Below are 14,929 nucleotides of genomic sequence, written 5' to 3' on the forward strand. Positions count from 1 at the left end.
TTTTCTAAACTCTCCAGTGAATTGATTAATGCACACAAATCAATCACTAGACTCTGGTGGAATATCCGAAGCCTTGAAGAATATCTCAGGTTGAAGATTTTCCCCAGGGGGCTCAGAACACAGATTTTCCCTTCCTGGGAGGTGGACTTGGACGAGAAGAGTAATTGGGAAAGGGGCCTCTCTCAATGCTCACTTATACTGGTAAACATGCTCCTGGACCATGATCGTGGTCTATTAAATCAGCAACGCGAGCTCATCAAAAAACTGGAATCTCGCCTAATCTCCTTTGATACAACCTCCCTAGTAGAACCCTTTCGCAAAAAACTGAAGGAAATGATCGAGGGATACGAGAAAAACATCATACTCACAAAACAGAATAAACTACAAAGGGACAAGAAGGACTATGAAAGAGGGAGGGCCTACCATTGGACCCACAGGGGCAACAAGAGACGCCACTACCCGCCAGCACCACGCAGCCATGCCATAGGGGGGACCAACCTGATTGACACGCAGTCCTCTGAAAATAGTGAATCTGAGAATTCACAGGATGATGCCTCTACATCAAGTCACAATGCTAGAAAGAGAGGTCCCAGACACCGAGATTGGTCCCCCAGTTACAAACGCGAGAAAACGAGACGAGGAAAGAAGGAGTCCAGAGAGGGTGAGTCAACTGGCCTACAAGTTATCAATTTGTCATCGTACAATCTTTCTGACATTGAACTTTCAGTTCTACGAAAGGGCCTTTCTTTCTCACCCATGAATAAACTTAATAAATTCGAGGTCACCAAAGATGTTTATTTATTTTGCAGGCAACTAGCTTTCAAGCTGTTATATCACCAACCGGACTTGGTCGATTCTCTCCCAGAGGGTGACCGACAAACTTTTAGGGATTTATTGGACCTACTTGAGGAAGCGTCTAATGACTCAGGTAAGAGAAAGTTCACCACACGTACCCCGTCACAAAGCACTCCCAGCTTCAGACTGTTCCCTGCACTGAACATTTTCTATGAACTTACTCTGCGTGACATTAAGACATTACAAATTGACAATAACAAAGGAGAAAATCTTTCCCCGACAGAACGCTCTGCTCTTGCAAATTTGAAGAAACAAAAAGAGTTTTTGATCAAGGAGGCGGATAAAGGGGGCAATATTGTAATTTGGCCGGTTGAGCTCTACCTGGAGGAAGCACGAAGGCAACTCAGTAACCCGAACTTCTATACCACCTTACCTTCGGACCCCACCCAAATTTTCAAAGATAAAATAGATCGACTCCTAACAGCGGCATTTCGGGTAGGTATCATCAACAAGGGTGAGCGAAAATTTCTTACAACTGAAAAACCTATAATCCCCACCTTTTATATGCTTCCCAAAGTCCATAAATCTTTGGAGAAGCCACCGGGACGACCCATTGTCTCAGGTATAGGTGGCCTCAATGAGAAGCTATGTTCCTACCTCGACTTTTACCTGCAACCCTTGGTTTTTAGGTTGGAATCTTACGTCCGTGACACAACACATCTGATCCAGCAATTGGAAAACTTCAGATCTTCTACGCCTACTCTACTTGTCACATTGGATGTGGAAGCTTTATATACCATCATAGACCACAAGGTAGGTCTTGAAGCAGTAACTTTCTTTCTTGATAAACAGTGGTCTTCGGACAGAAGGCATGATTCCTTTTTGCTGGATCTTCTGTATCTGGTGTTACACCAGAATTACTTTATCTTTGACCGGACGTATTTCAAACAAACATCAGGCACGGCTATGGGGGCAAAATGTGCCCCTTCTTATGCCAATTTATTTTTAGGATGGTGGGAGGAGAATGTCGTCTACCGCCTGGACGCCTACAAGACCAAGGTGTCGGGCTGGTTTCGATACATTGACGACATTCTCCTCCTTTGGACCGGCTCCTCAGAGGATTGTGTTGGATTTATATCAGAATTAAACAACAACCCCTGGAACATCAAGTTAACATCCACCCTATCCACAACGACAGTCGACTTCTTAGATATCTCCATTTCCTATAACCATCCGACTCTGACTACCTCCCTCTTTCGCAAACAAACTGCGACTAACAACTTGTTGCATTTTTCTAGCTTCCATCCTCGACACCTCAAGAACGGAATCCCCACGGGACAATTTCTTAGACTCAAGCGAAACTGCAGCGACCAATCAGATTTTAGGAGGCACGCACAGGAGTTGACCCACAGATTCCAAGAACGCGGATATCCTCGGAAAATAATCTCCGGAGCCTTTACCAGAGCTAAATTGAGTGAGCGAAAGGACCTCCTTCAAACCAAGTCTCGGACAATGGACTCTAGACCAAGGTTAGTCACTACATTCAACAACCAATGGGGTGACCTGTATGACATCCTGAACAAAAACTGGGGGATTTTAAAAAGTGACGTGAGATTGGCCCCATTCCTCACGGACAAACCGTTACTTACGGCTCGACGTGCTCGCAACTTGAGGGACACTCTCACAAACAGTCATTTCCAGCGCCCCACTACCACATTGGGGAGGGGAGTCCGTTTCACAGGATCATCTCCATGCGGGGGCTGCTCGATATGTCCACACATAATACAAACCTCTGTATTTCAGGACCCCACGCATCATGGAAACTTTAAAATTCGGGATTACATACATTGTAAAACCAAGGGAGTGGTCTATGTACTACTCTGTCCCTGTCCAAAACTCTATGTGGGTCAAACCACACAAGAATTGCGTAGGAGATGCCAACAACATCTGTCCACCATCAATACAGCGGCCTCCGATTTACAAAAAGGAAAGACCCTCACTTCAGTAGCGGCCCATTTTCTCCACTTTCATAGATGTCGAACACAGGATCTGCGTGTCTTGGGTCTTGAGAAAATCTCACAAAATGTTCGAGGTGGAAGCCTAGTGCCACAACTTCTCCGAAGCGAATCGAGATGGATCTATATCTTGGATACTGTTGCTCCACAAGGCCTGAACGAAGAACTACTGTTTACAGGTCATTATAAAAAATAGTTGGAACACCATTCCATTCTTTATATGCCTTTTTTATCACCTTATTTCTATCTTGTTTGGTTATCCCTTCTTCTATCAGTTGGACACAGCATTCCTTATTTCTTCACCTTTTCGGTGTATTTCACTCAGCTATTTCTAGCTCTTTATCCAGTCTCTCACTGGTTTGGTCACTGTCCTGGACCCCTTAAAGTCTAGTTTGTATTTGGGCCCCCTAATACTCTCACTTGCATTGTATCACTAATTTGCGTTTTGCCTTTTCTTTTTTATATAGGTGTTAACCTTTTTTCACAGCACGCATGATGAGATCACTTTTATCTGCCTAACTCTCAGATTCACAGTCTGCTGCTCCAATAGAGGGACCATAACCAATACTCTTTCAAGATATGCTATCGATGCACCCACAGGTGCTATTGGATCCGATCCCTTCGCTCTAATCAATGTCTGTATACTCCCACAAGTTGGACTCCTATTTTTCTTTAGCCCTTATATCAATGTACTGCTGCATATAACAGTCTGTTATGCATCATTCCTGCCCGCTACCATCTCTTGCTGCCTAATATTCATCCATTTGGTGACCTTGATATATAATAAGGATAAAAATTGATAATTGTGTACTATATTACTAGCTGATAATTGTTGAATATTTTTCCACTCTCCTTCTCCCCCTCACCCCACCCTGTGGTGGATGTCCTTGCCATACCGCCCCCTACCAGGATAGCGTCCTGAGACTAGTGATACTTACCTTTAGGTCCTGCTACTGCCCACACTACAGTTCTTGTACTAGATTACTTACTTTCTATATACTGTGTAGCGCTGCTTGGTTTGTCCTTAGTGACTTGCATCATATATTCATGTATATATATCTAAGGACTGTATGGATAGCGGTATACTTTATACACGATGCTACTTTGATGATTCTCAGATAATGTATTTCCAGCGCGCACTATTTGGACTACATACGCAGTTATCTACAACGATAGGTCTAATCGGCGACATCCAATTGCAATTCCAATCTGTACCTTAATTAATGGACAGACATCCAATACTGGGTTCTTCTACACCATTTTGATTGTATATATAGATACCTGCAAAGATTAGTCCAATAGGCGATACGCCGCATTTGCAGTCTGCACTCTACTTAATAGATAGATATCGATAATTGTGTTCTTACGTATGCCAATTTTTGCCTTCTTTGCATCATTCATATTTGTATTTGCGCCGCATTACATGTATTTGAATTTTGCGCCGTACCATATGTATATGCACTGTGCGCCGTTTCATTTTTACATTTCCTTATTTTTTGTTTGTATTATGCGCCGCTTCAATTAACTTTCGCATTTATAAATTGACACATGCTAAATTTTTTTGTTTACATTTTTGTTTACTTTTTTGTTTACTTTTTTGTTTACTTTTTTGTTTTACTTTTTTTTTTCTTTTTTTTTTTTCCTGCTACCTCTATACCATAGATTGCATGTATTCATAATTTGATATTGCAGACATTGTGTCGCCCGGTTGATTGCCAGAGCTCTGTGCGCCGCCGCAATTGACACATATCTGGATCTCTCGCCGTCATCTTTGTACTCTAGATTATACATACAGTTTGGCATTATATGCATTACGCTGCCTTGGTATCTTCTAGACAGCGCAAGTGTTAGACTTTGCTACGATCATGCGTCTATGTGTCTATAGTTCATTTATATACACACTCTGTTCGATCGTTACAACTCCATCTGAGTCATATCTTCCTTTTTTTCTGTTGTACGGATCGGATCTTCAAACTTAGCACGGGGTCTGTCCCCGTTGCTTGGCAACACATGCATACTTGACTCAGGATCTCTGACCTCCTTGACCCGGAAGTAGTTTATGCCGCACTGCTATGGCTTGGAACCTGGCTCACACATCAGATTAACCTAACAAACTTACAAATCGGCAGGGGAAACCCTCTGATACAGTACCTTTTTAGACTCACCATGAATTATGAATCATACTTTGATGTGTTCTAACACTAAAAGGGGCGGTATGGTAGGACATCCATACACCGCTGGGGGGCGGGACTGGATGATTTAAATAGCTGGGTTGATTTCCCTTTCCTTATCCCCTGAGGAAGCCCGCCAGACGGGCGATACGCGTGGGGCGTTTGTGGTCTCTCCTCTTCATGCTCTACATTAGGTAATATAATGTGATGTACTGCTTTATTGTATCTACTTGAATTGTGTATCTACACCACTAGCTGCTATTTTTTGCACGCAGCACTTTATCCATGTTTTGTTTCGTTTTTTGATCTCATAATATGTAAACACCTTGCATTGAGACACTGTCTCTACTTGTCTTGTACACCACACAGCACACAGTCCAAGAACCGTTGTATGTATTCAGTCTAGGCACTTTGCACCTTATTATTACATGTGATTTTGTGCATATTTTTACACCTTTATATTTAGCAGCTTTGTTATCCATTGTTGGTTGTACATATATGAAATATTTCTGAGGAGAGACCATTGTGTTCTTTTTCCCATTTCTTGGGTTTTTAAATGTTTTTATCTTTGTATATTGATGAAATAATAAAATTTATCTTGTTTGCACATCCACTTTCCCTCTCTTTTCTAAAGTATCATTATTTGGATGTGTTATTTGTCTATTGCATTATTTTCCCCTCTCAAATCTTGTTTGGTTCTAATCAGAAAAAAAATAAAGATAAAAATGTAGACCAAAGCAGCATTACAAAACCAACAATAAAATGATCCATGGTAGATGTTGCGGACCAACCCGTACATTGCAACATAACTGAGGAAATTGCACATAAGAATGTCTGGAGAGTGGTATACATGCCTGGCACCACATTTATTAAAGTGGTTGTGCTGCTAAAGACATTGATCCATTAATTATGTGATGGTGGATAAGTTTCTGTTATTGGGATCCAACCTCTGGGACCCTCAGCACTTGGCAGACTATGGGATCAAAAGTCCCCTAATGTGCCAAGTATTTGTCTATAGAGAAGCAGGGAGGCATCGTGATTGGAAGGACACCGGTGTGACCTATCTGGAAAGGGAATCACTGGGGATACAATAATGTGTGTCGAAATTGTGCCACAAAGTAATCAAACAAATAGGTGGGATAAACAAGACATTGGAATAGACAGTTGAAAGATGTGCCACATTCTCCAGCATCAGCCACTGGCACCTTTTTAGATCTAATTTATGTTACCTGAATCTCAAACAGTGTAAAACCTGCCCCATTTTGTTGACATTTCTAGTGATGTAGGATCAAAAGCCCCTGTCCCATCATTTAAGGTACTCATGACGTGTGTCCAGAAGGAATGGATTACCAGCCTTTCCCATGCAATATAATTGAAGTCACTTGTACTGTGCCACAATGGCTTTTAGTATGTTTAGGCAGGTTGTACAAAATACTGGTTTTGTCCTACTGTATAATGTGTGGTGAACGCTAATGGGATTTCTTTTACACAGGAAAGGTGGGTACATAATGCATATGTATTGTCTGATAACTAGCTGTTGGGGACACCCTTATCAGGGTTTTCCCACTATTTAGACACATACCTTGTTCGGATGATGGGAAAAAAGTAATTCCTTAGGCTCCGTCTGCTGCAGGCAGGAAAATCCAGGTCTTCGGGTGCAACATATAAATGGAGCGCTGATGTGCATGCTTGGCCAGTGCTCCATTTTCTTGTGTGGGGCTTCCCAAACTGCTTTCCCATAGAAGTTAATGGTTTAGGCACGCTCACTAGCACTCAATTCATACAGAACATTACCATTCTCTTGTTGGTCCTAGGTCTCCTAATACCTGGGGATCCTAAAATATAGACCTCTTGCTATCAGACACTTCTCCACAATTTTGTTGATCAGGTATAAGTTTGCAGGTTAAGAGAGGCATCCACTAACATTATCATACTACATGATAAGTGAGACATTTTATTGTCCTCATGTGTGGTTGTCATTAATCCAAACTTATTTATCCCTAGTACTTCTGTCCCTTTCGAAACCTGCATTGGTTATTACATCAGCTGTGGTGAAAGCTGTTTGGGAAGTGTTACAGAAGTTCTCTTATGATAGCATTTCACTCACTAAAATGTCATAGTAATATTGAGTGACAGGTTGTTAGTATTATATACATCCTCCAAGTATATAATGGCATCAAATTTGTTATTTTATTTTGCAGTTCTACGATATTTCCTGGAATACCAGTGGTTCATAGACTTTTCATTATATTCAACTATCATCTACCTGTTCACCGAAGGCTACTACTGTTTAGTGGATGCCCAGAATGAAATCAACATTGGTGTTCTGTGGTGTCTGATGACTGTCATTTTCTCTATGTATCCTTTAAGGGGTAATGAAGAGGGTTTGGGGAATGGGATCTTGACTACTAAGGGAGCTTTGTACAGTAATTTATGTAATGGGATTTGCATCTTTAAGATTTAAATTTCCTTAGTGAAAAAACACCATAGCAAAATCCTCTTTACCATGATGAAGCACTACTTCCGTTCAGAAGAGGGGGGAGAGCGCTCTGTCTGCTTGACTTTTGCCTTTTTCTTCATGCTCATTGCCATGATAGTGATGATCATAAGAGAAGAGTATCTGGAGTTTGGGCTGGAACCAGGTAGCACATTCATTTATCTCCTGTAGTCTACGCTTACTTAACACTGCTGCCTAAATAGTACATTTGTGTTCACCATTGTATCTTATTGTTTTGTGTTGTATCTTTTTATCTAACTTTCCTTAGTTGTTTCATGTCTTTCATAAGATAACAGCCATGTCCTTTTAAATGCACAATAATGAAGACGGAGCAAAGCCCACTCTCATTGTGTATCATTTTTCAGGTATCAATAGCATCTGCCACAATTTGGACATTTTACTAAAACAGCAAGGCTGGCAGTTATCGTAAGTTATTTTGTTTTACCATTTTCTTACTATATTTTATTAACATACTTTGCAGTATGTTTAAAATGCACAGTTTTCAAGAGCTGTGAAATCTTGGGAACATTATAAGGCTTATCTTCACTTCACAGTTTTCAATGATGACATATCCATTACTAATGGAGGAAGTTGTATCAGCCCAATATAAAATGGCATGATAATATTTGTCGACATAACCATCTTTTCTCTACACTTTTAGACTTTAGCAGTAATTGGCTGAGACTTTCTCATGATATGTTAGATCTATTATATGTATGTTTTCCCTCCAGAAAATAATCTTTCTATTTATATATAACACCTGGATACAACAGGTTTTTCAGTTTCCACATATTGCACATGGCAATGATTACAACAGTTTAGAAGATTAACAGTTTCCATTTCTTATGGTATGCAGTGTACAACCTGCTCCAATTTTCAGATTTTTCTTGTGGGACATGTTGGAAATACACTGTGTCTGGCCGCCAGGGGCGTTGCTAGGGTCTTAAAAGGTCCGGGGCACGGGCCCCAATGCATGTGTAATTCCCCCTGTACTTAACCCCCTCACATGTGGTTGTGCCAATAACATATTTATTGAGGGGATATACAGCTACAGGAGAAATCCCTATACAGGTGACGTGTCCTCCATCTTCTCCATTAGCCATCACCACGTCTTATGTTCCTCTCGGTTCCCAGGCCCAAAACAAAACCAGGTGCTTGTTACCGATCACACATGTTTCACTGGAAACCCAAATGAGATCCAACCGAGGCCCGTCCTAGTGCCATATTGGAACGCACCCCACACAGTTTTCCCCCAGTGAGTAATGTGCCCCACATAGCTACCCCCAGTGAGTAATGTGCCCCACACAGCTGCCCCCAGTGAGTAATGTGCCCCACACAGCCCCCCATGTTCTCCCCCTTCCCGTAGCTGCTATTACATTTCCTCTTTACCTCACTGGTGTGCAACTGTGCATTACGTTCACCATGCCGGTCATGTGATCATGACATCGTCACAGGTCCTGCAGGTCCTTTTTAGCTGAGGACTTTATTACATTTCTAGTACATTTTTCCATAGATTTTTCTTTGTGAATCAGGGAGTATTATTCTAATTTCTCCCAGAGGCTAGGACCAGCAGGGAAGAGCAATGAGTGCACACGTTCTCATCATGATCTGTGCCGGGCAGCGGGGCAGATGTCATGCTGACCTGCAGAGATTTGAGGCTTCTGCCAAAAGATCCGGGCCTCAAGCCCCAGATCTTTTGACTTAGCGACGCCCCTGGCCGACATGTAAAAAAGTTGCACAGATTCTACAGAAACAAAACCCTAATCCTATTTAATTCTAAAACTTTTTAGAAAGTACCTCAAATCTACAACAAAACAAGTGAAATGTCAGTAGGTCATAGGTTTCCCTACGAAATTTTCTCTCTTTGGGGTATAAGTTGAGTAGGTGCAGGCTCAAGAACCTTGGGGGTTGACTACTGTTTTTTTCCCCATATAAACAGACCAGTGCTATAACTATATACTATAGTCTGAAGGAGGGCTGCTACAGATTTTGCATTGGGTCCCAGAAGCTCCATTGCACCTCTGTTATGTATCTTACAAAAAACTGAACTCCAGTCCCTTTACATTTAATATTAAATCATTTGTTTTTTTTATTGTATGTTAATTTTCAATAAGTATGTAAGTTGTGTATCATGTCCTTGTGTGTTATTTTTGTAGAGTTCCCTTTATTAAACTGGGTTTCAAAATTGCACTTGTGGCACTATGCTCATTCCTTGGGGCTTGTCTGACATTTCCTGGCCTACGTTTGGCTCAGACTCACCTGGATGCTCTCAAGATGGCAGCAGATAGGCCAATGCTCCAGTAAGTATATTTCATTATATTAGATATATTTTCCATCCTGTGTGTGTGTGTGTGTGTATGTATATATATATATATATATATATCTCTATATATCCATTCTGTAGTTAAATTATGTCCTGCTATGGAAGGTACCGTATATACTCGTGTATAAGCCGTGTTTTTCAGCACAAAAAATGTGCTGAAAAACGTCCCCTATACTTAATATATATACTTAAAAAATATTTTAAAAATAATAAACTTATATACTCACCCTCTGATGGCCCCGACGTGCAGCGCTGCTCCCCCGATGTCCGCTCGGGTCCTCTTCTGGCTTCCGCGCCCGTATTCTTGCTTCTCTAACTTCGTGCCGGGCGCCGCCATGTTTTTCTTCCAGGCGGCGCCTAGTATGACGTCAGCAGTGGCGCGTCATACTAGGCGCCGTCCGGGGGAGAACAATGGTGGCGCCCAGCACGAAGTTAGAGAAGCAAGAAGACGGGCGCGGAAGCCAGAAAAGGACCCGCTCGGACATCAGGGAGCAATGCTGCACGTCGGGGCCACCGGAGGGTGAGTATATAAGTTTAGTTTTTTTTGTTTTTTTTTAATGCTGGGCAGGCTGTATACTACTGGGGGCAGGCTGGGCTGTGCTGTATACTACTGGGGGCTGTGCTGTATACTACTGGGGGCAGGCTGGCTACATACTGGGGGGTCTGTGACCAATGCATTTCCCTACCTCGGCTTATACTCGAGTCAATAGGTTTTCCCGGTTTTTGATGGTAAAATTAGGGGTCTCGGCTTATACTCGGGTCGGCTTATACTCGAGTATATGCGGTAAATACTGTAAGCTGGAGGAGAATGGAGGGGTCTTATTCTTACATGGCTATAAACAATTACTGGAATGTCCAGACAAATAGTAAAAATGTGCAGGATTATGCTAATATAGTATATACACAGCTGCTATGTTATGGAAATGTTGGAAAATGTGTCTGAATACAGTAGAAAATTCATTATTGACATGTGATATGACCTATTTTATGCAGGCTTCTACTTCATGCCAGTTTTCTGCCCCCTGTCATAGTGGTGGTATTGTGGATCCGCCCAATCACCAGAGACTTCCTTTTGAATGCACCAATGGGTAAAGACACCGTTCAGCTGTAAGTAAACACAAATCTAAAAGTGCTCAGAGTTAAACTAAAGTGTGTTAGTTTTGTTTTTCCTTTTCACTAAATTTTAAGACCGAGTGACTGCTTATCTGATATCCATTTGTAATATAATTTTGTCAACTTATATATGATATCCTTCACACCTTTACTTTATAGTATACATTTGGGTTACATTCACACGTGGTTCTGTGTTGTCTAGTTACAGCAGGAAAAGGGTTTCCAAAATCCCCTTCTGCTACAGTTTTTTTGTAATTTTTATTAAACAAATGTTGCATGCTCTTAATGCTCTTTCTTTCTCTAAACACTTTTTTGGCATCTGCAGCTTTTCTGAGAACTTTGGTTCGATGATACGTTTTCTAACACGCCGTAATGGCAACAGGTTACAGTCACAGAATAGTGGATGGGATTTGAGCAAAACCCATCCACACACTGCATAAAATAACTGCAGCTTAAAATGTTAAAGGGGTATTCAGGGAATATGAACATCTGATACAAAAACCCATGATGCTATAAATACATGTCTATAACAAAACTTAATGTCATTAGTCACAAAATTGAGCTTAAATAGTTTGATTTTATGATTCACAAAATTTTATGGCCTCTCTCCAAAGTTATCACCAAGATGGCCGCCATTGGAAACTACAAGTCCCAAGATCCTTTAGTCCTCAGTAACTCCTCCTCCCTCTTATGAACTGCTCCCAGTGATGATCTAACAGGTTTTCTTGCACTGTTACCATAGTAATGATGTGTAACTGCCATCACCACAACACTGGCCATACTGGATGCACTGCAACCAACCGACTACAGCCAAACGTAGTGGTGATCACATGACCTGCCCAGGCAGGTGCAGGACATGTGATGTAGACATGTGACCAGCGGCCATCTTCTGTCCTGTGTCTGCTCTTTAACGGACCGCGCGGAGGAAATTAACGGACTGATTAAAGGGCCAGTAGCATTTTAATTCTTCATTACAGTCTATGTCAGCAGCATTTTTCTGCTAAGGGGAGCACAATTTTAAATAACAACTTATTACATATTAGGTTATATTTTAAGGACCCATTTGTATATGAATTATACTGATTCCTGGAATATCCCTTTAATGTTGCAGGTTTTGAATCCATGACAGGTCTGTTATGGCTGAGATTTCTTAATGCAGATTCTTCACCCACCTTGCATTACACAACTTAAACTGTACCCCCAAACGCAGCAATATAAGTCACAAAAAAGTAATCTGACTTTTCTTATTCCTGTGATTCGCTTAAATTTTTTTTAATTTCAATTTTGTTTACTATGAAATCTTTATAAATCCCTTCATGTGTGAATGAGGCCTAATGATGAATTAAATAATGGCCGGTGCACTAAATTTTGTTCTTTTCTTTTAGGCTTATAACTAACAATAAAAATTCTGTCTTTTATGTTTCCAGTATGTCACATTCCACGTACAATACTTTCCGTCTCTGGATCATTGTAATTTTATGTCTCCTTCGCCTCTCCCTGACCCGCTTCCATTTACAAGCATATCTAGGAATAGCCAGTCGTTGGGTTGAGCAAATGAAAAGGGAGGCTGGGCGGATTTCCATGTTGGAGATTCAGCGTAAAGTAAGTAGCCAACAGACAACCAGAAGAAAGTGAATATAAATTTGCTATTGGGGACCTTAGAACAAAGGCTAAATCTCTCCATTGGGCATGAACAGTAGCCTATATTACTTCCTTAGGAAGAGCATACTCTTTTGAGGTCTGTAATTACTGACTGAAGATTGATTTGCACCCAATGTAGCATCTGAAAAATGTGAATTTTAATAAATGTGACTTCATTCTGTTGCTTTTGTTCTTGCACAGATTTCCCGCATCTTTTGTTACCTTACAGTGGTGGCCCTGCAGTACCTGGCTCCAATTATTTTTACCCTTCACTGTGTTCTTCTGCTGAAATCTATGGGTAGGTCACATTCTAAATGATTCTGAACATTATATATGTATATGTATGTGCAGGTAAAGCCATTTATTATGTGCTGTGATGCTTGGATGTCTACACTTTCACGTGAGCTGTTCCCTTGGTCACCAGGAGAGAAGGATTTTAGTCTTCCACTGTGCGCTGCCTGACCCTAAAGACAGGACATCTATTAGATCTTGGGAGCCAAATCCCACGGACCCCTTTACTGATCAGTTGCTAATGCACCAGAAACTACAACAGTTGTAAAATATGTTAGATTAGGTAACCTCAATGTTACATTGTACATATGTTACATCAGATAGGTCCACTGAGTAGCAGCCCAAAATTTTTACATCATTTTGCCATGGATATAACAACTTTGATCTAAAAAGTAATTGAGGGAAATGATCAATCAGTGAATGTTATCAAGTGCTTTAGAGCTTTCCGATAGTCATACATAGTGGTGAACCTGCTGCATGGATGTATAGGATCAGAGTTTTGAAATGGCCCATAGTATCCACTCGCAGTGCAGCGTTCACTTTTCAAGAGTAGAATCTGACAAAGCAACTGCACTATGCTCACTTGCTATGTCCAAGCCATAGTGTTAGGTTTAGTGCATATCTCATACATATACTGTACCTTCCGAAGGTAGTTCACTGTGTGTTTATGACTTCTAAAAACTAGATCACAGGGCATTTGCATGGTTCATTACCACAATTCAGTGCTATAATAATTAGTACAGTGCTAATACAGTAAACCATATGAACACGAAGGGTTATATATAATCCCCCCCTTTTTTTCTTCTTCTTCTTCTTTCTGTCTCTACCTTTTTCTCTTTTTTTTCTTCCCCTTTACTCTCTTCTGGTCACTTACATATGGTAGTCCTCTGGCTTTTTAGCTGATGACTTTATTAAATGTCTAGTACATTTTTTCATAGATTTTTCTTTGTGAATCGTTGAGCAGTATACTACGCTCTCTGCGGGTCATACTGCTCTTCTTATACACATTTAGGATTGTGTATAATTCTCTGTAGCATAATGTGTTTATTTTTCCACTGTTTTGTGCTTGAGTAAGAGGGATTGAGTAACAAAAAAATATTTTAATTTGGGTATTGTAAAGGATTGTCTTTCATGTTACAAAGTGTAAGTGTTTTATAATTATGTGTATATTTGCAGGTGATTATTCTTGGGGTCTGTTCCCAGAGCCAGTTGGCTTTACCCCAGTGGTAGAGCCCACTACTGCACCGCCCATTGCATCTTCTGAAGAAGAGGAAGACTCTGAGGATGTTCAGATTGCCGTCGAGCAGATAATAGGGGCACTGGGTGCTTTTCGAAACATCTTCTCGTCTATTTTCTTTCGTGGGCTTTTTGGTTTTCTGACCTGGTGGGTCTCAGTGTGTCAAATTGTCACTAGCCTGTTTGGCTTGTACTTCCATCAGTACCTAGGAGCCTCGTAGAAAAATGTAAAAGAAAATCATGAAGACTCTATTAAGCTTTTTGAGCTTTCTGTTGAGCAGATCACCATTATCAAATAATTTTTACTATGACTACATCACCTTCTCCAGCACATTTGAAATGAAATAACCAAAGTAACCATAAAAGGGAAGAAGACGTTTTATATCAATGACAACAATAATTTAAGCATGTGAGCAAGCACCGACTTTAATGTTAAATGGACTGAATCAGAGATTTGGATCTGTATTTCTTTATGTATGTTTTTTGTGTTTAATTTGTGTGTTTTCTTTAGAGCAGATTGTATTTTTTTGGCACATAGTACTATAATAAATTGGGTCATCTTGACCCACTCACAACAGGTTTACTTTAAATGAATAAAAACTATATACACAATGTAAAATGTCACTTCACACTTGACTATGAGAATCTATGCAAAATCGGTCCACGTGTCATCTGTTTTTGCAAATATGCAAAAAAAATCATAAGGCTTGTAAATTATGTCACTAGCTTGTCTCAACCCATTGGAGTGTCACGTGATTGGGTTACCTAGCAACTGATCCGCAGAAGTGGATGGCAGTGGATGACTTGTTGCTTCAGTATTTTTCATGTTCTAAGGATTCATGCACAC

General features: G+C 40.7%; 2 protein-coding genes across 3 annotated transcripts in view; both read left to right on the forward strand.

Annotated features, from left to right (window-relative positions):
• TMEM161A (transmembrane protein 161A) overlaps window positions 1–14,657 on the forward strand; it is a 40,867-nt gene extending 26,210 nt beyond the window's left edge. Inside the window, exons 5-12 of the mRNA XM_072156056.1 lie at window positions 7,183–7,339; window positions 7,472–7,623; window positions 7,844–7,904; window positions 9,635–9,778; window positions 10,795–10,908; window positions 12,342–12,516; window positions 12,757–12,853; window positions 14,023–14,657. Coding sequence (XP_072012157.1) covers window positions 7,183–7,339; window positions 7,472–7,623; window positions 7,844–7,904; window positions 9,635–9,778; window positions 10,795–10,908; window positions 12,342–12,516; window positions 12,757–12,853; window positions 14,023–14,303 — 1,181 coding nt within the window. The 3' untranslated portion in view covers window positions 14,304–14,657. The remainder of the gene's footprint in view (window positions 1–7,182; window positions 7,340–7,471; window positions 7,624–7,843; window positions 7,905–9,634; window positions 9,779–10,794; window positions 10,909–12,341; window positions 12,517–12,756; window positions 12,854–14,022) is intronic.
• LOC140135071 (uncharacterized) lies at window positions 30–2,180 on the forward strand. 2 transcript variants are annotated; one of them, XM_072156104.1, is made up of 5 exons: window positions 30–661; window positions 810–928; window positions 1,033–1,290; window positions 1,485–1,608; window positions 2,094–2,180. In XM_072156104.1, the coding sequence occupies exons 1-2, from the start codon at window positions 208–210 to the stop codon at window positions 815–817; spliced, it is 462 nt and encodes a 153-aa protein (XP_072012205.1). In that variant the 5' UTR covers window positions 30–207; the 3' UTR covers window positions 818–928; window positions 1,033–1,290; window positions 1,485–1,608; window positions 2,094–2,180. The 2 variants fall into 2 exon arrangements, with proteins under 2 accessions (XP_072012205.1, XP_072012194.1); XM_072156093.1 differs by having other exon boundaries at window positions 30–928.
• Window positions 14,658–14,929: the final 272 nt, after the last annotated feature.

This window comes from Engystomops pustulosus, chromosome 1, assembly GCF_040894005.1.
Source record: "Engystomops pustulosus chromosome 1, aEngPut4.maternal, whole genome shotgun sequence".
Taxonomy (NCBI): domain Eukaryota; kingdom Metazoa; phylum Chordata; class Amphibia; order Anura; family Leptodactylidae; genus Engystomops; species Engystomops pustulosus.

Bases quoted from the DNA above. Each gene is read 5' to 3' on its own strand.
- LOC140135071 (XM_072156093.1), top strand. From the start codon at position 208: ATGCTCCTGGACCATGATCGTGGTCTATTAAATCAGCAACGCGAGCTC.